Here is a 22,125-nt window from a genome sequence, read left to right as displayed (position 1 = left end):
CAACAAGTCATTAGTAAATGTTGTAATTAAAGTACTTAATGTACTAAGTTAATGGAATGAGGATGAGTATTTATACTCTTAATGAAGTTTAAAATTATTACAAAGGAAACTTCACCTATATGAACATAGGAAGTGGTGCCGCTTCAACAAAAGTAAGAATAACTTTTGTAAATGTTTATGAAAACAGGAGGTAGCACAAGGCCATAATCGTGCTAAAATTTTGGTGAACTTTTTAAGTCGAACTAATTGATTCGTGTGTGTAGTATTTCCGGTTCTATTTAATAGGAATCTAGGTTTAAGCTAAGGCCACCATGATTTCTTTAGAACTTTGAAATACTTACACTAAGGAAAAGTTTAAATCGAAAGATACTTTTCATTATGCATGAAACAATGGGATCTAACAATACAAGCTAAGTGGGGGATTGTTATAAATAGCTTGTATGTTAGATAATATAGAGAGAAAGAATTTCTATATTGTTAAAATATAAGAAAGTGAAGGAATGGCAAGAGTGAAATATGTATAGAATTATATATATATAATTCAATATATATTATTCTATTATGGCACTTAACAAATAGATGTGTCTGTTAATAGACAGACATATCAATTCTATACAAACAGTCACAACTATTTGTATAGGTGTCTGTTAATAAACAGACATGTCTATTCTATACAAAAAGTCATAACTGTTTGTATAGGTGTCTGTTAATAAACAGATATGTCTATACAAATAGTCACAACTATTTGTATAGGTATCTTTTAATAAACAGACATGTCTATTACATAAACAGTTGTATCTATTGGAGATAGACAGATGTGTCTATCTAGTAAAGGTGCCATGACTTTTCATTCTTTATAAATATGGATGAGTTTTTCAATCCAGATATATATTACTTCTACTTCTTCTTCTTTTCTTCTAGTCTCTCTAAATTCAGTTCATATAAAGAGTTCTTAAGGGAAATCTTCAGGAGTTGTTGTCTGCAGATTTCAGGCTTTGTTGTATCCTGGAGGTATATTGCCATAACCTTGCAGCAATCTAGTGGGGGCAATTAATACCTTAAAGATAGTGATTCATCACGCCTCAAAGCCTATTCTACACCCACTGCCTCAACAAATAATGCTTGAACAGAATTGCAAAAACATTGGGAATTCTATTATAAAAAATGGGGGACTACTTGTTCCAATGGAAATGGCTCCAGCCATTGATGAGCATGTGAAAGAAAGAAAGTGGCGAGCCATCACTGAGTCATATCTATCAGGGTGGGTGCAGCAAGTTGATTCTGAATGGTGGAAGAAATTTTCAGTGGACATTTTCTATGGATTCATCATCATGCGCAGGCTCTCTAACGTTGTTGATTGTGATTTATGATTGTGGCGATTGGCCAAGCGTCTCTGCCTCTGATGACCTACAGCATTCCTCCAATAAATCAGACTAGATTTTGAGGTCTTGAATTCATCATTGCTAAGCATCGCTTTGATTGGTTGCCTACAGATGATGATGATGATGAACATTGCCTTGAAGGTTGTGGACTTTGTATGGATTGATTCTTCCAGGACATTGAATGGAGAAGAAAGTTTTTAAGAACATGATTAATATTATCAGGCTATATAACTTAAAGATTTGAAGATAGACATTTATCTCAACAAATAAATTTAAAAAGTTATGAGAAATTACCACATGATGAATTTTATAAGTATTTTTATAAAAATTAATTAAATTCTAATTTAATTTCATAATCAGAAATTAAATTAAAATTTAATGAATTTAAAAAAATCAAATATATATTTATAAATGTTGGAAACTAAAAAAAAAAAATGTTCTAAAAATCAATTTTAATAAAGGATTGAACGGTGGCGTATATGAATTCCATCAATTTTAAAAATAAACTAAAATTTACTAAATTGTTATGCATTTTCAATACTAAAAATTTTTTATGAATAATTAAAAATGACTATTATCACAATGTTGAAGGTATATGTGGTAATTGGGAACCCGGCAAGGCGGCAACTGATGTCCGTCCGCCGGGACGGTCAGAACGGCAATGCCATCTTCTTCAAACTACACAGGCCACCACTTTGCTCTCGATCTGAGTTCAACACAAAGCCAAGCAACCATTGTTCTTGTTGGATGAGTTAAAGAGCAAATTTGGGAATTGGAAATTGCTCATTAGCTTCAAGATTTTGATGTTTCAACCATATGAACAGAGGTTAGAGCCAACTAATTAGGCAAAAAAATACCATTTAAATGTGCATATTTTTTGAATTGCTAACTGATATTCACCATTGAATGGCTTCTTCAAAGTCTAAAGATTTTTTTAGACTCTTGATTGAAGAATTTTATTCTCTTTTATACTTTCTATAATCTGTTGCCAAAGCACCTGTCTGATTTCTAGTTTACTTTAAATTTCTTGATTTCTTCCTGCAATGATTTTCTGCAAATCATAGCATAAGCACTCCGTGTTACCTAGTTCCTACACCACATAATACTAAAACAAGTCAATTTACCTAGGAATTAATACAACCAAAGGAAGATAGACTTCTGAGAAGTGAAACCAAACCATAAATATTTCTAGTTTTTGAGTGCTAAAGGTGAAAGATTGATATAATTCCAAATCACCGACATGAGCTGTCATGTCATTGTCGAAGAATATTGCTTGGTTTCAAGTTACGGTGAAAGATTGTTATTTCACAATAGTTATGAAGATAATGCAATGCAGAAGCCACATCAATGGCAATACATAGCCTTCAATATAATTAAAATATGAAAATATTAAGTAGTGGTAAAGAAATCGACTTTACTCTATTAAGTCTTTTTTCGAACCAAATAAAAAAAAAATACAAATTTGTTGAATAATAGAAGGTCATGCTTTGATATAATGTAAAAAAAAAAAAAAAAAAAAAAGGATAAACAGTAAGCAAAGCTGGAGCTGTTTTCAACGAAGATACAACATAAACATTCTGACGAACACAACAAAAGAAAAATTCATTGCTTTAGAACAGGGGATACAAAAAGAAAACACAAATACCTTTTTTTTTTTTTTTTTTCCTCTCAACTCACATAACAGCTCATTTCAGCCACTTCACACTTATTTCTAGCAAATACACTCTCCTTTTTATAGGCAAAGGGCGCCTTTACAAGTCAGCAAAACCACACCAAAGACAAACTTCCGAAATTTAATTCTAAAAACATGGACAATCAATCCTTTGCAAGTAAAAACATTACATCAAAATATTTTCAGCAGCAAATTTCAGAAACTCCAGCATTATTTCTCATGGCCTCACTTGCCTCTCTGAGTCCTCAGCCGCAGAATAGCTTCCATGATGACATTCAATTTTCTTGTGATATCCCTCATATTCATTCGATCTCCTGGTACTTCTACTGAGCATGCAAGTCCTAGTTCAAGGACTAATACCACACATTTTTTCACATCCTCTCCCTTTGATCCCAAATTTTCAATACTGAAATCATGTTCTTGGATCTCTATTTGAGTATCATCAATGTCATTGTCATCCATATTTTCTGCCATATTTGTTGGTGTCCCTAGTTCTCCTGTTGTGAGAAGTACTGGATCCACAACTTGCATGACTCGTCTTGGGAGCTTAGCTTTGACAAAATTGTGGAGATTTAGACCATCTGTAAACATTTCTTCAATTGGTCTTTTCCCTGTGAACATCTCCAGTAAAATTACCCCAAAGCTATAAACATCTCCTGATATTGTTGCCTCACTGCCTATGCCATACTCTGCAGTAAATTTATCTTCAATTCTATCACAATTGTAACAAAGCAAGTACAGACCAGTCTACTGTATATGAATGAATGTATGGAATCTGTTTTGAGCTTGTAAAAGGGGAAAAAGTGATGGATTCAGAATAAGAAATATTGGAGTCTTTGTAGGAATTTCATTTGACAGAATGCTGCATTTCTTTCTATGATGTTTTATCACTAATACATCCTTAAATTTGAGGTTATGCAACACACACACACACACACACACACACACATATATATTTTGCAATTGATCATTTTTTTTCCTTCAGGATTATTTGTGTGTCAATACAATCTCAATTACATGTTGGGTATTTTCATGTCACGGATGCATCAAATCAAGAAACAACAGTTACTTGACATATTTTTCCCGAGTGTGTGTGTGTCTGGCCAATTGGTGGTAATTGGATAAAGAAGAATGCAAAATTTTACCAGGAGCCATGTACCCAATTGTTCCCTTCATCCCAATGGAACTAGTTTGGCCTTGAGAAGAGCAGCTGGTTGTTTTGGTCAGGAACCTTGCTAATCCAAAATCACCAACATGAGCTGTCATGCCACTATCAAGAAGAATATTACTTGGTTTTAAGTCACAATGAATGATTGGCACTTCACAATGGTCATGAAGATAATTCAGTGCAGAAGCCACATCAATTGCAATATGAAGTCTTTGGAGAAGGTTCAGAGTCCGTGAATGATCAATACCACTTTCTTCTGGATGCAACCACATTTCCAAACTTCCATTTTCTATGAAATCAAACACTAGAGCTTTGAAATCATTGCCTTTGAAATCAATACTAGAGCAGCATGTCAAGATCTTTACCAGATTTCGATGTCGGATTTTGCTCAATACTTTGCACTCAGCGAAGAAGCTCTTGGAAGCTCCATGCTGTTGAAGATTGAGAACCTTTATCGCAACTAACTTGTCTCCATGCTGAAGCAAACTTCCTCTATATACTGAGCCAAAACTACCTTGTCCAATTAAGTTTTCTTGAGAGAATCCTGCAGTTGCCTGGAAGAGTTCCTTGTATGAAATTTGAAACAGCTTATCCGCAATAAAAGGCATGGAAAGAGGATTCCTTCTCGACTTTCGCCGATAGAAAACACAGAGGCAGGTTATTGTCATGAAGAACACAACTGAACTGATGGTTGTGACAAGGATTATGATTGTGGAAGTCTTTTTCTGTTTCTTTTTTTGGATAGGACATGGTGGCAGCTGCAGTTCAGGGATCCCCCCACAAAGCTTACTGTTTCCAACAACCGAAAATGTCGTTGCATTTCTAAAAACTCCGTTTTTTGGCACTTCACCTTCAAAGTTGTTGAAAGAGAGATTCAAATATTGTAAAACCGAAAGGCTCTCCAGATCTTCTGGAATTTTTCCTGATAAGTTGTTTCTTGACAGGTCTAAGTGTTGGAGACCTCTCAAGGAAGCAAAAGATGAAGCAATAGGTCCTTGAAGAGAGTTACTGTGCAAATTAAGGATTTCTAGGCTCAAACAATCACCTATTGTCTCAGGAATTTTGCCAGATAACTTGTTCTCTGAAACATCTAATGCATAAATATTTTTCAGGACGCCAACTTGGGTGGGCAAGGAACCTGTCAATGAGTTCTGTGATAAGTCGAGAAGTTCTGATAGAGAGAAGAGACCAAAGATCTGTTGTGGTATGATACTAATCAGCTTATTCTGTGAAATATCCAACCGTTTCAGGAATTGGATGTTCCCAATACTAGAAGGTATTTTTCCTTCTAATTTGTTTTCATCTAAATAAAGCTGATATAGCAGGGTGATATTACCTAGGGATGTTGGGATTTCACCAGACAGTAGGTTTCCTCCTAAATTCAATAACTGCAGCTTTCCAAGCTTCCCAAATGAAAAAGGAATAACACCAGAAAAAAGGTTTATCTCCATGGCTAATTCGTACAAATTGACAAGATTCTCAACCCCTATTGGGATTTTACCTGATATATGATTACTTCCCATGCCCAATACATAAAGTGTAGACAAATTGGCTATGGAGGGAGGTAACAAGCCACCAAAATTATTTGCACTAAAAAATAGAATTTTTAGATTGCTGCAGTTTGACAAAGATGTTATGAAATTAAAATCTTGACTCGTGCTATTTCCCAGAAAGTTGTGCCCCAAACTAAACCGCTGAAGATCATTCAAATTTCCCAGATTGGTAGGAACTTGTCCTGTGAGAAAGTTGCGAGAGATGTCAAGATCTTGAAGCTGAGAAGCGTTGGCCAATGAAACAGGAACGCTTCCATGAAACTGGTTGCCACCCATGGCAAGTTGTTGCAGGTTATGAAGAGTGAGGCCTAGGTTCGCTGGGAGACTACCACTCAGTTTGTTTGATGAAGTATAAAAGAGACTGATAGATGAGATATTATAAAGGGTGGGAGGGATTGTACCACTTAGATTGTTGAAGTTGATCACAAAGATGATTAAACTTGTTAATTGTCCCAATTCGCTAGGAATATTTCCGTGCAGATTATTAAAGCCTACAGAAAAGACCTTGAGAGAGGAAAGGTTTCCAAGGGATTGTGGGATCTCTCCTGTGAGATTATTTGTCCCAAGCCTAAGTGTTACAAGCTTCTTTAAAGAGCCCAGCTCAGCAGGAATTTTTCCCTCCAGCCTGTTTCTTGTTAAATTCAAAACCTTGAGCTCTGAGGAGTAGGTGATTTTGAGTGGAATTTCTCCACCTAGTGTGTTGTTTGACAGGTCAAGAATTCTCAATCTGAATAGGCGACCAACTTCCAGGGGAATTTCACCATAGAACTTGTTGTCAACCAGGTTGAGGAACCTTAAGAAAGTGAAATTTCCTATATATGGAGATATGGTCCCAGACAAACTAAGCCCCTGCATATTTAGTGACAAAACTCTCTGATGTTTGTGACCACAAGCAACCCCTTGCCATGAGCAGAAGTTGACAGAGTCGTTCCAGGAGCTCAAGATTCCATATGGATCATTGCCAATCTTGGCTTTGAACTGCAGAAGTGCAAGTCTGTCAGTCTCATTTCCCATTTTACTGAGAGAATTGGCAGGTTGCAACAATTGTATGCTCATAGAGCTCAAGAAAATGAAATGAACATGAAGAATTGAAGGCCAAAGGTTTGCTAAGTGTATGGTGGGAAGTTCCATTTCTATTGGATTGATTGTGCACAGGTGAAATGTCAAGTATTATGGGTAAGTGGTGTTTTATATGTCTGAATGAGCAATGGTAAACATTTGTTAATGATCCATCGGTGCATTATCTTTCGTACAAGGTCAAACGCGGTTGGTGCTAGATATAATGATTATAGGCTATAATGAAATTAGTCTTGACATATGAACCAGGGCCAGAATTAGTGCTCTTATCAGTTTGTTGATTAACTAGGGCGTTCCTGTAAAATTAAATGGAAAAAAAAAACCCACCTCCACTGTTAAAACATTTACTTTGGAATTCCCAACAGATTTGGTTGTAAATTATGTTTCTCTCTCCCTCTCACTCTCTCTCTCACTGAAATTCCATTCCTTTACTGGCTTTTGTTGTAATTATAAAGTTTTTTTAATTACGAATAAAATTATTTACTCTCCTTCTTATTTTAAATTAACATAACATAATATATCCAAAAAAATTTTATACTATATAGACTACACAAAAATTCTAATTATATATTTTATTATTTTTATAAATCATTTTAAACTTTTATTTAAATTAATAAAATTATAAATTTCTTTAAAAAATTATAAATTAGTTTATTTTATTTTTTTTATCTCACTTCTCCATTTATTATTGCACGGATTGAGCATAGTTACAGCTTTTTTACATGATACCTTTTAATATATAGAGAGAGATTGTTCATAAGAATAATTTTTTTTTTTTAATATAGTTGATCTTTATATCAGGTAATATGACTTTAGTCACTATACAAAGTCATGTTAAATTTTTATTTCTTACTTTTTATTTTTTATATAATTAAATTTATTTAATATTTATATGAAAAATATAATATTATTTAAATATTTTCATATAATTTAAATAAAATTTATATAATTAAATTATAATTCAAAATAAATCTAGTTTAGATAAAAATTTACCAAGAATCTCTCAACAACTACATTTCCTCGTAGGCTTTTCAATAACTCTGACATCACATGCAAATTACTTGCTAGAATTACCCTGAAATCATCCATTTGTAATCCTAACTCGTTACATAGCTTCTACCTATCAACACTTGACATGGGAAGGAGACTTCAATGTCCATTAGAGGAGTCTGTTCATTCTCTCACACCAAGCGACTCCATTTACCTCCCTCACATTTACCATTAGAAATCTATACTTGTGGTCTCCTCTGTTCATCACCAGCCATATGCTGATGAGCCCATTAGGTCTAACTGCACTTCCTTCCAAGTATCTTCGCAAATCATCCTTCTCCTTGCAAATTTTTTGTACGCATGCAAGACTCTTCTCTCTCTTCCATTGACATTGAATAAGTAACCCTCATCTATAGATTTACTAAGGCATGCAGACAAAATTTGGAATAGAGCCTGCACGTTAAGGCAATCGACTTGTCTTGCTCCAAGTCTACAAACTGTGAGGATCGAATATATAATACTTTTAATTTCTATGTTTCCACTATTTAATTTGACTTGTTGGAGTGGGATTTTGTAGGCTATAAGTTTTCTTTTCCTTATGATATAACAATTCAAAATAAAAAATTCTTGTGTAAACTCCGTTTATCATGAACTCAAAGATACAAATATAAGAAACTTATATATTTAATAAATGGATTTAATTATATATTTTATATCTTGAGTATGAGTTGTAAAGAAGAAAAATTCAAAAAGAATATTAAAGTTCCTAGCTCATATTCATTGCACATAATTATAGAGTTAAATTTTAAATTTTTTATGAACTGAAAATTTTTTTTATTAAAACTGTTAAAAAATAATCAAAATTTTAGAATTTTGATTTTATTATCCTTATATCATAACAAAATTAATGAATTACAGAATTAATGCTATTAAAATTTGAATTCTTAGACACATACATAACCTATTTTCAATCACTAATTAACTTAATGCATAAGTGTTTAAAATCATATATATATATATATATATATATATATATATATATATATATATATATATATATATATATATATATTATGTAAAAAAAAATTACAGTATTTAAAATATTAAATTTTATAAAATTTTAAAATTACAAAATTAAAATTAATTTTTAGCTAAAAACAATCTAAGTTTATCACATAAAAATAATAAGAATAATTACTATTTTTACATAATTCTTTTTAAGTGAATTGATAGATGATGTTCACGATCAATCCTATATATATATATATATATATATATATATATATATATATATGGAATATAAAATAAAAAAAAATTGTTAACTATTGCAGGTTTTGTTTGGCGTCAGTTGAATCTTCAACGTGAACAAAGTCACCTCAGAGAATGACAATCTCTCCCATTATAGCCGTCAAAAAGTCAAGGTCAATACTCAGTTTCTTTTCGTTTGCGAGTTACTGTTAACCGTCCATCCTTGATAGTTGAATTTACATTTGTAACCATAGATGAGTTCACAGCATATTTTCATCGACGCTAAAAAAGGGGAAAAAAAATGGAATTCGTAGGCACAAGCTTAGCTGCGTTTTGGCCTTCTTCTATCCTAAAATGTGTTTTCTTGATTTCGGTAACCACAGTATGCTTCCAACCTGCTCATTATCTCACTAAAATGGGAAATGAGACTGATAGGTTTCCTCTTATGCAATTCAAAGCCAAGATAAGCAATGATCCAAATGACGTCCTCAGCTCATGGAATGACTCTGTCCACTTCTGCAAATGGCAAGGTGTTACTTGTGGCTCCAAACATCATAGAGTTACGTCTCTAAATCTGCAGGGGTTGAGCTTGCAGGCATATCTCCACATGCAGGGAATCTCACCTTCTTGAGGTTTCTCAGCCTTGGTGGCAACAGATTCCATGGAGAAATTCCTCGAGAAGTTGGTCACCTCTTCAGATTGAGATTTATCAACCTGACGAATAACCAGTTGAGTGGTGAAATTCAAGGTGGCATCAGCAATGTTAACAACAAAATAGTAGAGATAATAAGAGAACAATACAAATTTCTTTTTAAACTCTTTTTTTGTGGTGATATCTTTTAATGCAGATAGCACACCATTTATATATCAGTAAATTGACAAAAAAGAACTACAAACTAGGAGGAAGTGGCGATAATACCTCCTGTTATTTCTGATCAGTTCTAACTAAAAACTCCTATTATCTAGCTGGTGTTTGACTCATTATTAATAATAACAAGTAATGCAGTAAAATAAAAAAATAAGAAAAACAAGTTTAATTTTTACTTCGTCATTCACTCCCCTTAAACTTGTTCATTCTTTCTGACCAATTGTCTTCATTCCTAACTTCTCTCGAAGCTCTTCAAACCGTTGTCTTCCCAAAGGTTTTGTTAACATGTCAGCCAATTGAATTTCAGTATTCACATACACTAACTCAATGTTTCCAGCCTGCACACAATCATTTAATAAAATGATAGCGAGTGTCGATGTGCTTACTCCTATCATGATATACTGGATTTTTAGCAAGGGCTATGGCTGACTTGTTGTCCACTTTAAGAGTTGCTCTTACTTCTGTATCTTCAACTGCACTAATCACTTTGCTTAGCCAAATCCCTTGACAAGTACCTGCCGTTGCAGCGATATATTCAGCTTCGCATGACGAAAAGCGCTACAACTCTTTGTTTTGCGAGACCCAAGTTCTCGGATCACGCCAAGAAAAACAAAATTCCATGAGTGCTCTTCCTGGCCGCCGATATCACCAAAGAAGGTCACCACACAAGAGCCAACAAGACTCATATCTGGTTGCTTCTTTGAGTAGACACAACCACTGTTCAAGGTACCTTTGATGTACCGAAGAACTTGCTTTACTGCTGCCATGTGGGTTGTTGTAGGCTTCTCCATAAACCTGCTTAAAACACCGACAAAAAGTGATATCCGGTCGTGTATTAACCAGATATCTAAGACTTCCAATTAAGCTCTGTACAAGGTTGCATCAACCAATGCTTCACCATCAACAACTTTACTCAGCTTTGTTCTTGGCTCCATAGGAAGCTTACATGGATTGCACTCCCCTACTCCCATTTTCTCCAAAATCTTCTTGGCATAACCTGTTTGACAAATGGAAATTGAGGTTGTAGTTTGCTTAACCTCAATACCAAGATCAAACTCAACAAACCAAGATCGGTCATATCAAACTTCACTGCATTTACGATTTGAAGTTTTCGATGACATCTTGATTTTCTCCTGTTAAGATAAGATCATCTACATAGACACCAACTATCATAAGTTTTCCTTCATCTTTCCTTTTATAGAGAGCATGTTCATGTGGACATTGTTTAAAGCCGAGTGCCTTCAAGCATCCATCCAGCTTCGAATTCCACGCCTGGTGCTTGCCTTAACCCATATAAAGCTTTATGTAGTTTTAAAACTTTATATGGATTTCTCTTGTCTTCAAATCCAATTGGTTGTGTGACATAAACATCTTCTTCCAATTCACCATTTAAGAACGCTGTTTTCACGTCCATATGATGAACCTCCCAATCCTTTTGTGCCGCAATTGCCAATAAGACCCTTATAGTTTCCAATCTTGCGACTGGTGCAAACACTTCGTTGTAGTCTATGCCTTGTTTCTGCACATAGCCCTTTGCCACTAATCTGGCTTTGTGCTTCAAAATCTTGCCATCTGGGTCCTTTTTCAATCTGTACACCCATTTCAAACCGATTGGCTTGTGACCCTTTGGTAATTCAGTAAGTTCCCATGTACCATTTTCCTGTATTGAAGTAATCTCCTGTTCCATTGCTCTTCTCCAATTTTCATTCTTAGAGGCCTCTTCAAAAGAGGTGGGTTCCTCCAAAGAAAGAAAACATAAGCTGGCTTCTTCTATTTCTCGAGTATTGTCGTAAATCTCTTGAAGAGATCTCAGATTTCCGTGGTTCACTTGAGCCGAACTAGTGCTCGAGCTTTGAGATTGCGTCATCGGATGAGGAGATCGGAGTTCCAATTTCGTAAGGAGTTTACGGATGAGGATTTATCGCTTGTTTGAAATTTACAAGAAATTCTCCGCTTCCTTGATTCTCTCTCACCGAATCATCATTCCACCGCCATTTTCTTCCTCTTGAAAGCTACATCACGACTCACAATTATTTTGTTTCAATTGGATCAAATAACTCGTAAGCTTTAGACCCAATTTCATAACCAATCATTATCGCTGATTGCTTCTATCGCCTAATTTAGTAAGATTGGGAGTTACATCTTTACGTGTGCTACACACCAAACACACGCAAATGATGTATATTTGGAATCTTACCAACCAGGCTTGATAGGGAGTTGCTTGAAACACTTTGCGTAGGAGCTCGCTTTCAAGATGTAAACCGCCTTTATCGCTTCGCCTGAATTTCGACGGGACCTCCATGCTTTTTAACATACATCTCGCCATCTCTACGACGGTTTGATTTCTACGCTCCACTACACCATTTTGCTGCGGTGAGTATGGAGCAGTAAGAAATCGTTTAACTCCCTGTTCTTCACAAAATAATTTGAACGCTGTGGAAGTAAACTCTCCTCCCCGATCGGTTCTGATTGCTCTTAGCTTTTTATCAGATTCAGTTTCAACGAATATCTTGAATTTCTTGAAATTAGCTAGAGCCTCATCCTTGCTTTTCAACATATATACCCACATAAATCGGGAAAAATCATCCACCAATAACATGAAATAATTATTACCTCCACATGTTGTTGGTGATATTGACCACACAAATCATCGTGAACAAGCTCCGTGGTCCGCTTGCTCAATTCTCGCTTTGTTTCGAATGAAGTTCGTGTTGTTTCCCACAAGACACCCATCGCATAGCTTATTTGCTTGATCAATACTGGGCAGTCCTTTTACCATGCCTTTTCTACTGAGCTTTCTCAATGAATCAAAATTAAGATGACCGAATCTAGCGTGCCATGCCCAAGATTCATTGTCTAATTTTGCAAGCAAATTTATTGGTGTAGCAAGCTTTAAGTTTGCAATGTAAAGCCGATTTGCTCCTCTCACAACATCCACCACTAGCCTGCTCCTCCTGTCATACAACTTCAGGTGTCCACTGCCAATCACAATTGAGTTTCCTGCTTCATCAAGCTGTCCAAGACTTATAATGTTACTTTTAAGCCTTGGAATATAATAAACATTCTGTAGAGTTGTGTGTTCAGTATTTTTGCACTGAAACAAGATTGAACCTTGTCCACAAATGCTAGCCATGGACCCATCACCAAATCTCACTTTACCTGTAATGGTAAGGTCCAATTCTACAAAGCGTTTTCACCTGACATGTGGCTACTTGCACCAGAATCCAAATACCAATTACTTTCTTTTGTTTCGGATTCATTGGTATTTTCTTGCAGCATAATTATCTCAGACTCCTCTGCTGGTAACAATTCTGGCACACACGTTTCCAGCAGCAGCAAGGATGGTCCTTCGTCTTCTTGTGTTAAATTGGCCTTTTCATCTCTTTCTTTCGTGGGACATTCTGAGGCATAATGTCCCATTTGGCCACAGCTATAACACTTGATCTTGCTCTTATCTTTCTTTTGCGGCTTTGACTCATCATCACCGCTTTTCAGGAAATCGCTGTTGCTTCTTCCTTCACCGCGCGCCTCCTCGCCTCGACCGCCCCTTTCCACCGTTGCTATTCTCGAGCTTTTATGGAAGTGTCGCCTCCTCTCTGGCCTTCCATTCAGCTCTTGTGAGAAGGACCGTTTCAGCTGAACTGCCTCCACAACCGAGCAAACGTTCTTCATGAGCCTTTAGTGATCCAATTACCTCCTCTACCGATTTGGTTTTTAGATCACTAAATTCCTCTATGGCTGAAACTATCTGCAGAAATTTTGAGGAAGTAGAACGCAACATCTTCTTGATCACCTTTTCATCTTCAACTGGTTCACCAAGGCTTCTTAGTTTATTGACAATGATGGTGAGTTTTCCAGAAAAATCTTCTACAGTTTCTGAATCACCCATCCTCAGTGCCTCGAATTCTCTCCATAAAGTTTGAGCTCTAACCTCCTTCACCTTCTCTGCACCTTGGTTCATAACCTTCAGAGTATTCCACGCTTCCTTGGCAGTCTTCTTGGCCCCTAGTTGCAGTAAGGTATCTTCACCTATACCTTGATAGATAGCCGCCAATGCCATCTTGTCTCTTCGTTTATCAACTAGACCTTCAGACTCGATTGGCTCCCATACACCTTGAGCCATCATAAACACTTCCATTTTAATAGCCCATGCTGCATAATTGCTCTTTGTCAACATGGGATATTTTAGCGTAACCGAGCCCTCTTTCTCTTGACTCGACAAGCTTTCTCTGTTTGAAGCATCGCTGGAAGCATCCTCTCTTTGTTTCTGCTCTCTTTCTCTCCTTGCTCTCTCAATCTCAAGGTGAGACATGTTTCAGGCCTTGATCGAAGAGGCTCTGATACCAAATGTTAACAACAAAATAGTAGAGATAATAAGAGAACAATACAAATTTCTTTTTAAACTCTTTTTTTGTGGTGATATCTTTTAATGCAGATAGCACACTATTTATATATCAGTAAATTGACAAAAAAGAACTACAAACTAGGAGGAAGTGGCGATAATACCTCCTGTTATTTCTGATCAGTTCTAACTAAAAACTCCTATTATCTAGCTGGTGTTTGACTCATTATTAATAATAACAAGTAATGCAGTAAAATAAAAAAATAAGAAAAACAAGTTTAATTTTTACTTCGTCAAGCAATTGCTCAGAGCTTGCCAACTGCAGCAATCTGCAACAATTATATTTTGATGGAAACAATTTTGGTGGTGAATTACCTAGCTCCATTGGCAATATGTCTAACCTTGTCCAATTAGACCTAGGACGAAATCCAAAATCAGGAACAATCCCAGAAGAGGTAGGGAATCTTGTCAATCTGTATCGATTAGATATGGATGGAAACCTTTTTTCTGGTAGTATCCCCATTTCTTTTGGAAAGCGGCAAAAGCTGGAAAGGCTAACCTTAAATCACAATCTACTTTCTAGAGAAATCCCAGTGTTCCTAGGTAACATCACCAAGCTATATTGGCTTCAGTTAGAAGGAAACAAATTCGAAGGAAATATAACTCCAAGTCTTGATATCTGCCGAAACCTTCGAATTTAGAAGGAAACAAACCAAGGAAATATAACTTCAAGAAATAAATTTAAGGGCAGCATACCCGAACAAATCCTTGGCCTTTCTTTTCTATCAGCAACTCTTAAATTATCACAGAACTCATTGACAGGTCCTTCACACCCAGAAGCTGACAACTTGAAAAGTACTAATGCATTTGATGTCTCAGAGAACATACTCTGTGTTCCTAAGACAATACGCGATTGTTCAAAGCTAGAAATCCTTAACATGCAGGGTAACTTCCTGCAGGGACCCATTCCCTCATCTTTCGTTTCTTCGAAAGGTCTCCAACGAATAGATCTGTCCAGAAACAACTTGTCAGGAAATATTACAAATGAGAAGCTAATCTTCTTGCAATATTTGAATCTTTCTTTCAATAATTTTGAGGGTGAGGTACCAAAAACAGGAGTTTTTAGCAATGCAAGCGCATTTTCGCTTGTTGGAAATAGAAATCTTTGTGGAGTTATCCCAGAATTGCAGCTACCAGAATGCCCTGGCAAAGAAGAGAAACACAGAAAGCCTTCCATTGTTACAATCCTCGCCACAACCATCAGTTCAATTCTGTTTGTCATGATAGTGATGTCCTTATGTGTTTTCTATTGGCCAAAGTCAAGAAAGAGTCCAATTTTCTCCCCTTTCACAGTGGATAAGCTCCCTCAAATTTCATACAAGGAACTCTTGCAAGCAACTGGCGGATTCTCTTCAGAAAACTTAATTGGACAAGGCAGTTTTGGCTCAGTATATAAAGTAATTCTTCAACAGCTAGGAGAATGTTTTGTGGCTGTAAAGGTGCTCAATCTTCAGCAACATGGAGCTTCCAAGAGCTTCATTGCTGAGTGCAAAGCATTGAAAATCATCAAGCATCAAAATCTGGTTAAAATCTTGACATACTGCTCCAGCATTGATTTCAAAGGCAACAATTTCAAAGCTTTAGTGTATACATTTATGGAAAATGGCAGTTTGGAAATGTGGTTGCATCCAGAGGGAAATGGTTATAGTCAGAGAAAGAAATTAATCTTTTTTCGAAGACTATGCATTGCCATTGATGTGGCTTCTGCATTGCATTATCTTCATGACCATTGTGGAATGCAAATCGTTCATTGTGACTTGAAGCCGAGCAATATTCTTCTTGACAATGACATGACTGCTCATGTTGGTGAGTTTGGATTAGCAAGGCTCATTTTTTAAAGCACCATCAATCCTTCTCAAAGCTAAAATTTCTCAACAGGGTTAAAGGGAACAATTGGCTACATGGCTCCAAGTAATATTTTCCACACTACTTTTTCTTTTGTTAAATTACTGCATGAATCAAAATGGCATGGCATATGCAGTATGAGGGCGAAACAGTCTGAGACCCCTGAACTTTGCTTGTGTTAAACCCCTGAACTTTTTTTCCTCCACATTAAGCCCTCAACCTTTTATTAAAATTCACATCAAATACTAAAGATGAATGCCAGATTCTTTTATAGATATACAAAATAGTAATTGTACAGTCTTGATCACATTTTAATATAATTGGAGATGTATGAATTGCAGAATATGGAGTAGGCAGCAATGTGACAACTTACAGAGACGTGTAAAGCTTTGGAATACTTTTCTTAGAGATGTTCACAGGAAAGAGACCAACTCATGAAGTTTTTATAGATGGCTTAGATCTCCACAACTTTGTTGAGGCTAAGCTCCCAGGACAAGTCAAGCAGGTTATGGATCCCACATTATTCACTCTAGGAGAAGTGGGGGAAGCTACGATGGCAGAAAATATGGATGATGAAAGTATTGAAGATAGTGTACGAGAATGTGTTGTATCAGTCCTTCAAATTGGAGTCACATGCTCTGCAGTAGTGCCACAAGATAGAATGAATATGACGGATGTTAGAAAGCTGGCATTTCAGTTCTAGCTCATTGTTTCTTTGTTATTTCAATTTATTGTTTCCTAATTTTAAGCAAAAGATCATGTCCATAAATAGTTACTTATTTTTCTGAAGTTAGTGGCTATTAGTGGCTGATTATTCTCATTTCAGTTTTTGCCCACTTTGTAAGTGGCAGCTAGATAGGAAAGTTTGTTATTCTCTTCTTGTATAAAATTTGAAATTTCCTTGAATAAAAATGAGTTGGATTTCTTTCCTTTTTGCTTTAAACTTCTATTTTAACAGTGGTATCAGAGCATTATTTGATCTTACAGGACCAAAAACAAAAGCTTTTCAAAGCAAAAATAAAATGACATCCAGCAGCGAATCTTTAAACCCACCTATCATCTTCACTAGTCAAAATTATCACATTTGGTCAGTAAAGATGCAAGCTTTTTTGGAAGCCTATGACCTCAGGGAAACTGTGATTGAAGACAAATCAATACCTCCTCTACCAGCAAACCCCACCTTAGCACAAATTAAATTCAACATTGAAGAAAAGGCAAAGAAATCCAAGGCCAAGTCACTCATTCAGAATTTAGTGTCTGATTCTGTGTTTTACAGGATCATGGCTTGCAACACAGCAAAGGAGGCTTGGGAGGGGCTGAAAGAAGAATACTAAGGTAGTGATAGAACATGCCAAATGCAAGTGTTGAATCTGAAAAGAGAATTTGAGTCCTTGAATATGCAGGAGGATGAAACAATTAGTAAGTATGCGAATCTCCTTAATTGTTAAGAACATTAGACTGCTTGGTGAGGAATTTGCAGACCAAAGGATAGTGGAGAAAGTTCTTGTAACTCTTCCTGAGAGGTTTGAATCCAAGATCTCCTCTCTTGAAGAGTCCAAGGACCTAAACAAAATCTCATTAGGTGAGCTGATGAGTGCTTTTTAAGCACAAGAACAAAGAATGACTATGAGACAGGAGAGGATCACTGGAGGAGCTTTTTCTATGCAAAAGCAACATTTTGGTAAGGGAAAACAGCTACCTAACCCAAAAAATAAAAGCAAGCATGATGGAGGAAATAGTAGTGAAGGGTCAAAGAAGTCATTCCCTCATTGTAAACGCTGTAAAAAAAGAACACACCTGGAAAAGTACTATTGGTGGAGGCCTGATACCGTATGTGGCAACTGTAAACAGATGGGGCACATATCCAAGGTTTGCAAATCCAAAAACAAAACCTCTAAATCTTCACAAGCTCAATTGGCAGATGCAGTTGAGGCACAGGAGGAGCAACTCTTTGCAGTTTCTTGCTTCTCAATGAATGACCCCTCTGATGCTTGGCTCATTAACAATGGTTGCACACATCATTTGTGCAACAATGCTGAGATTTTCAGGATCCTTGATGATACTTATAATTCTAGAGTAAAAGTGGGAAATGGAGAGTTCTTGGAAGTCAAAGGAAGATGGTCAATGGCTGTTTCAATAATCTTAGGTATCAAAACTATTTCTGATATTTTATATATACCTGGTATTAGCCAAAATTTGTTGATTGTTGAACAGATGCTTGAAAAGAACTACTCACTATTTTTTAAGGATCGAATATGCACTATTTTTTATCCTTCTGGAATAGAACTATTCTATGTCAAGATGAACAACAAGAGTTTTGTGGTAAATTTTGAAAAAGCAACTGAGCAGGCCTATATAAGTGCTTCACAATCAGTTACAAACCTGTGGCACAGAAGGCTTGGTCATGTCAATCAGAGAAGCATTGCTGAGATGAACAAGAAGGGGCTAGTGGAAAATATGCCTGAAATTTCTTGTGATGCTCAAGTTTGTGAGATTTGTTAGTAGGGTAAGCAAACAAAGCTACCATTTCAAACTAATCAAGCATGGAGAGCCAACCAGAAACTTCAACTCATCCATACTGATGTGTGTAGCCCAATGAAAACCAAGTCCTTAAATGGCATTGAACATCAATTGACCTTACCATACACCCCACAATAAAATGGGGTGTCTAAAAGGAAGAATAGGACAATAATGGAGATAGCCAAGTGTCTTTTGATTGAAAAACAAATTCCAAACTAGTTCTAGGTAGAGGCAGTCAATACATCTGTCTATATATTGAATAGACTACCCACAAAGGCTTTATAAGACAAGACTCCATATGAAGCTTGGTATGACAGCAAACCATCAATACACCATCTCAGAATCTTTGGATGTATATGTTATTATCAAGTACCAGAACCCAAAAGAAGCAAGCTAGACAACAAGGCCCAAAAAGGTATTTTCATGTGCTATGGTTCATCATCCAAAGGCTACAAGATTTTCTGTTTGAGAACAGAAAAAATAATTATGAGTAAAGATGTTAAGTTTGATGAGGCAACTGCTTGGGATTGGGAGAAGCAAAAGGATGCTCATACTCCTCTCTATCCAAAAGTGCAACCTCAACTTGCAGCAGATGAATTGGTGGATTACTTACTTGTGAAGGGTACCAGAACCTTGGAGGACATTTATCAGAGGTGCAGCTTAGTTGTCAATGAACCAACAAGCTATGCTGAAGCACAAGACTCTCAAGCATAGAGGAGAGCTATGCAAGCTGAACTAGACATGATCAACAAGAATGAGACCTGGCAACTGGTTGATAGGCCAACAAATCGTAAGGTAATTGGTGTAAAATGGGTTTTGAAGACAAAAATCAATCCTGATGGCTTGATATGCAAACACAAAGCAAGATTGGTGGTGAAAGGCTATGCACAACAATATGGTGGGAACTACCAGGAAACATTTGCTTCAGTAGCAAGGTATGACATAATCAAACTTCTTATTGCATTTGCAGCTCACAACTCATGGCAGATTCATCAACTTGATGTTAAATTAGCCTTCTTGAATGGCTTGCTCACTGAAGAGATTTTTGTAAAATAGCCTAATGGTTTTTTAATTCCTGGTAAAGAGGATCAAGTTTATCATTGAAAGAAGGCCTTGTATGGCTTAAAACAAGCTCCAAGAGCTTGTTATGAAAGGATGGACAGCCATCTCATCCAACTTGGCTTTAGCAGAAGTCAGAGCGAAGCTACCTTGTATGTGAAAAGCACAGATGGTGAGTCCTTAGTCGTTTCAATTTATGTTGATGACATGCTTGTAACAGGTAGCAAAATTGAACTAATTCAAAAGTTCAAGTATGAAATGGAGAAAGTCTTTAAAATGACTGATCTTAGAGTCATGAAGTACTTTCGTGGGATGGAAATGATGCAGTCCAATGATGGTTTTTTTATATGTTAGCAGAAATACATGTCTGATATTTTACACATGTTCAAAATGCAAGATTGTAAACTTGTGAGCACTCCAATCTCCACTGGTTTGAAGCTTGGCAAGGATGAGAATGCTGAAAAAGTGGATGAAAGCATCTATAGAAGTTTAATTGGCAGCCTTCTGTATCTTACAGGAAGCAGACCTGACATTCTATTTACTGTAAGTTTGCTCTCTAGATTCATGCATTCACCTAGAGAAACTTACCTTACAACTGTTAAAAGGGTGTTAAGTTATATCAAAGGAACCAACACACTTGGGAATTTTTTTCCAGCATTTGCAGGAAAGACCTTGAAGCTGATTGGTTACTTTGACAGTGATTGGGGTGGCTGCGTTGAAGACTCAAAAAGCACTACTGGATATCTATTTTCCTTAGGCTCAAGTTTTTTTTAGCTGGAATTCAAGGGAAAAAGAAACAACAACTCAATCAATAGCAGAAGCAGAGTATATTGCTGCTGCCTCCACTGTAAACTAGGCTATCTGGCTAAGGAAGATGATGAAGGACTTGGGGTGTGAACAAACAGAGACTACCAAAATTATGTGTGAAAACATTTCAGCAGTGTCAATCTCAAAAAATCCAGTGTTTCATGGCCAAACTAAGCACATCAAGATCAAATTCCATTTTATTAGAGAAGTTCAAAAATCTAATGAAGTGTTACCTGTTCATTGCTCATATGAGAATGTTAGTAGCTAGTATGCCCTAGAGTATATCATTTAGTATGTATCTTGTATATGTTTTATTAATAAAAGACATTTTCACTTTTCCATTTACATAACATATTTATGTGTACTAGAAAAGGTCCATTGATATTTTGTTAGAAATACTATTCTTAACTTGTTAAGAATATGAGTGACAGTATTTCTAGCACAAAGTATCATAAATTGGTTCACAATCGAGGATACTTCACAATAAGGACATGACTTATCCAGAAAGATTGTAATCATGTTTGTTCCCAAGTTATTTAAATGAGATATAAATAAGATGGAATGGTGAGTCTCATGCCATATAACAAACATGATAGGCACTTATGCATGATAAGTAGGCCGAACTAGTGATATTTATGACAAGCACGTGGAGCTTACTCTTGTCAATGCATTGTCATAAATCATATCAGTGCATATAATCTTTAGACCTGAGATAACACAATTATCTTGTATATAGGTGGTTTGAGTTTGACACTGCTTTCATACTTGTACTGTGTATGGGTATATGGGCATGTGTTGGCTCCTACTAGTTATATATGGAGGTAGGTGTTGATCAAGATGGAATCTGTTACCCTAAGTAAATAGGGATAAAATCCTATGTTCACTTAATTGTTCTTGATGTTTCAAGTTCCTGGTCAGGACAGATAGATTTAATCAGAAAAGAGTTTCTCATGAGAAAATCTTTTTAATCAAGAATTAGAATTAAAAGAGAACATAATATTCATAGCAAATGGGGTTTGACCATGACTCCAGCTCGAATTGAGATTTTGTAACAGAGAGATTCTAGTGCATGGTAACATATGATTATAGGTTCATTTAAGATATTCCTTATTACTAATTGGGTGGCCATGACATGCTATGCTAAGTGTTAACCATGGTCTATGAGGTGCCTAAAATGATTTAGAGAAATCATTTATGGTAAGAAAGAGTTCTGATGATATTAAGAGTTAATATCATATCTCATTGCCAATTAGTGATGAGCCTAGTGAGTCACATGCATACACAAGTAATCACCAAGTTAAATGTGATTTAATTGATTAATTAAATAGTTTAATTGATTAATTAAATAGGTTTGGTTTGCAATAAGATTGCAAAGTCCCTAGCATAGCGTGAAACCAAATCTAGGTTATTGGATATATAGTATAAGTTAAATTTATATTTAAAGTGTTTAAATATGAATTTAATTGTGAGAAATTAATTAATGGAGATTAATTAATTAATTTATATTTGATATAAATTAATTAGAAGAGGAGAA

General features: G+C 35.9%; 3 protein-coding genes across 3 annotated transcripts; 2 read left to right on the top strand and 1 right to left on the bottom strand.

Annotated features, from left to right (window-relative positions):
* Positions 1-3,060: 3,060 nt before the first annotated feature.
* LOC110653990 (putative receptor-like protein kinase At3g47110) lies at positions 3,061-6,919 on the bottom strand. Its single transcript, XM_058142026.1, has 4 exons — positions 5,555-6,919; positions 4,830-4,993; positions 4,200-4,460; positions 3,061-3,743 (listed from the first exon to the last, which is right to left on the bottom strand). The coding sequence occupies exons 1-4, from the start codon at positions 6,904-6,906 to the stop codon at positions 3,280-3,282; spliced, it is 2,241 nt and encodes a 746-aa protein (XP_057998009.1). The 5' UTR covers positions 6,907-6,919; the 3' UTR covers positions 3,061-3,279.
* A 7,773-nt stretch (positions 6,920-14,692) lies between these two features.
* Positions 14,693-17,810, top strand: LOC110653962 (putative receptor-like protein kinase At3g47110). The gene is made up of 5 exons (XM_058142022.1): positions 14,693-14,903; positions 15,123-16,166; positions 16,625-16,893; positions 17,482-17,540; positions 17,609-17,810. Exons 1-5 carry the CDS (start codon positions 14,693-14,695, stop codon positions 17,808-17,810), a joined length of 1,785 nt encoding a protein of 594 aa, XP_057998005.1.
* Positions 17,811-17,825: 15 nt separating this feature from the next.
* LOC131177011 (uncharacterized) lies at positions 17,826-19,439 on the top strand. Its single transcript, XM_058142021.1, has 2 exons — positions 17,826-18,702; positions 19,096-19,439. Exons 1-2 carry the CDS (start codon positions 17,826-17,828, stop codon positions 19,437-19,439), a joined length of 1,221 nt encoding a protein of 406 aa, XP_057998004.1.
* The last annotated feature ends 2,686 nt before the right edge of the window (positions 19,440-22,125 follow it).

The sequence above is a fragment of the Hevea brasiliensis genome, unplaced genomic scaffold (genome assembly GCF_030052815.1).
Source record: "Hevea brasiliensis isolate MT/VB/25A 57/8 unplaced genomic scaffold, ASM3005281v1 Scaf31, whole genome shotgun sequence".
Classification (NCBI taxonomy): domain Eukaryota; kingdom Viridiplantae; phylum Streptophyta; class Magnoliopsida; order Malpighiales; family Euphorbiaceae; genus Hevea; species Hevea brasiliensis.
Note: the sequence above shows the minus strand (reverse complement) of the source record. Positions and strands in the feature narration are given on the sequence as shown.

Excerpts from the sequence above, each read along its gene's own strand:
- LOC110653962 (XM_058142022.1), top strand. The coding sequence starts at position 14,693 with ATGTCTAACCTTGTCCAATTAGACCTAGGACGAAATCCAAAATCAGGA. Across the intron at positions 16,894-17,481 it reads TGACGGATGTTAGAAAGCTG|GATCATGGCTTGCAACACAG; the intron begins GCATTTCAGTTC and ends TGTGTTTTACAG. Across the intron at positions 17,541-17,608 it reads GCTGAAAGAAGAATACTAAG|GAGGATGAAACAATTAGTAA; the intron begins GTAGTGATAGAA and ends TTGAATATGCAG.
- LOC110653990 (XM_058142026.1), bottom strand. The coding sequence starts at position 6,906 with ATGGAACTTCCCACCATACACTTAGCAAACCTTTGGCCTTCAATTCTT. Across the intron at positions 4,994-5,554 it reads ATCCCAACATCCCTAGGTAA|CCCTGAACTGCAGCTGCCAC; the intron begins TATCACCCTGCT and ends TTGTGGGGGGAT. Across the intron at positions 4,461-4,829 it reads GAGAAGGAATCCTCTTTCCA|ATTCACGGACTCTGAACCTT; the intron begins TGCCTTTTATTG and ends GTGGTATTGATC.
- LOC131177011 (XM_058142021.1), top strand. The coding sequence starts at position 17,826 with ATGACTATGAGACAGGAGAGGATCACTGGAGGAGCTTTTTCTATGCAA. Across the intron at positions 18,703-19,095 it reads TGCTCAAGTTTGTGAGATTT|TACCAGAACCCAAAAGAAGC; the intron begins GTTAGTAGGGTA and ends GTTATTATCAAG.